General features: G+C 64.7%; 1 protein-coding gene across 1 annotated transcript in view; it reads left to right on the top strand.

Moving 5' to 3' along the window:
- KLC3 (kinesin light chain 3) overlaps nt 1-831 on the top strand; it is a 15,508-nt gene that overhangs the window by 2,334 nt on the left and 12,343 nt on the right. The window contains exon 4 of the mRNA XM_015561196.1: nt 262-405. Coding sequence (XP_015416682.1) covers nt 262-405 — 144 coding nt within the window. The remainder of the gene's footprint in view (nt 1-261; nt 406-831) is intronic.

Below are 831 nucleotides of genomic sequence, written 5' to 3'. Positions count from 1 at the left end.
GCGGGAGCCACTGCTGGGTGGAAGCGGGGACCCTGGTGTCGGCTGGGGTGCTGGGGTGGTGGTGGGAGGGGGACAGATCTGGGGAGGCCGCGTGGACCAAGGCAAAGAGGAGTCCGTGAGTGTGGGTGACAGAGACCCCAACAGAGTGGGGACGATTTCTGGGGTGGCCAGAGGCTGGGCAGTGCTCTGGAGGTGCTAGACCTAGTAGGTGTGGGGAGACCCAGAAGGGACCCCCAAAGGGTGCCCCTGTGCCTGGTTCAGCCGGGCCCCTGCTACCCCACCCCAGCTGACCCCTCCATCCTTGCGCTGCCCCACAGGGACCAGAACAAGTACAAGGAAGCCACAGACCTGCTCCACGACGCCCTGCAGATCCGGGAGCAGACACTGGGCCCCGAGCACCCCGCGGTGAGTGGGGCCCAGGAGGGAGGGAGGGCCGGGGCCGTGCCTTCCTGCTCGCGGGCGGTACCGGGAGGCCGAGCCCCTGTGCCAGCGCGCCCTGGAGATCCGTGAGAAGGTCCTGCCCCGCGCCCTGTCCCGAGGCCCCTCCCATCTGACCCTGAAATGTTCAATTTTGTGGCTCTGTGGCCCCAAACCTGTGAGCCCTGACCTTTTACGCCGCTTCATGGGGTGTTGTGAGCTAACCATTTAAGCCTGGAGCACCCATTCCCAGGAGCCACCATGCTTGACCTGCCCTGCCCTCCGTTCGACCTTGACTCCGACTCTGACCTCTCCTAACTCACCTCTGTGCCCCAACCTGGTACAACCCCTCCCTGATAGAGTCATTTGAACCTGCACCCCAAGGTCCAGGTGGTTTCTGGACCACCGTGACCT

This window comes from Myotis davidii, unplaced genomic scaffold (assembly GCF_000327345.1).
Source record: "Myotis davidii unplaced genomic scaffold, ASM32734v1 scaffold796, whole genome shotgun sequence".
In the NCBI taxonomy this organism is placed as follows: domain Eukaryota; kingdom Metazoa; phylum Chordata; class Mammalia; order Chiroptera; family Vespertilionidae; genus Myotis; species Myotis davidii.
The sequence above is the reverse complement of the archived record's forward strand: the minus strand, read 5'-3'. Positions and strand labels throughout refer to the sequence as shown.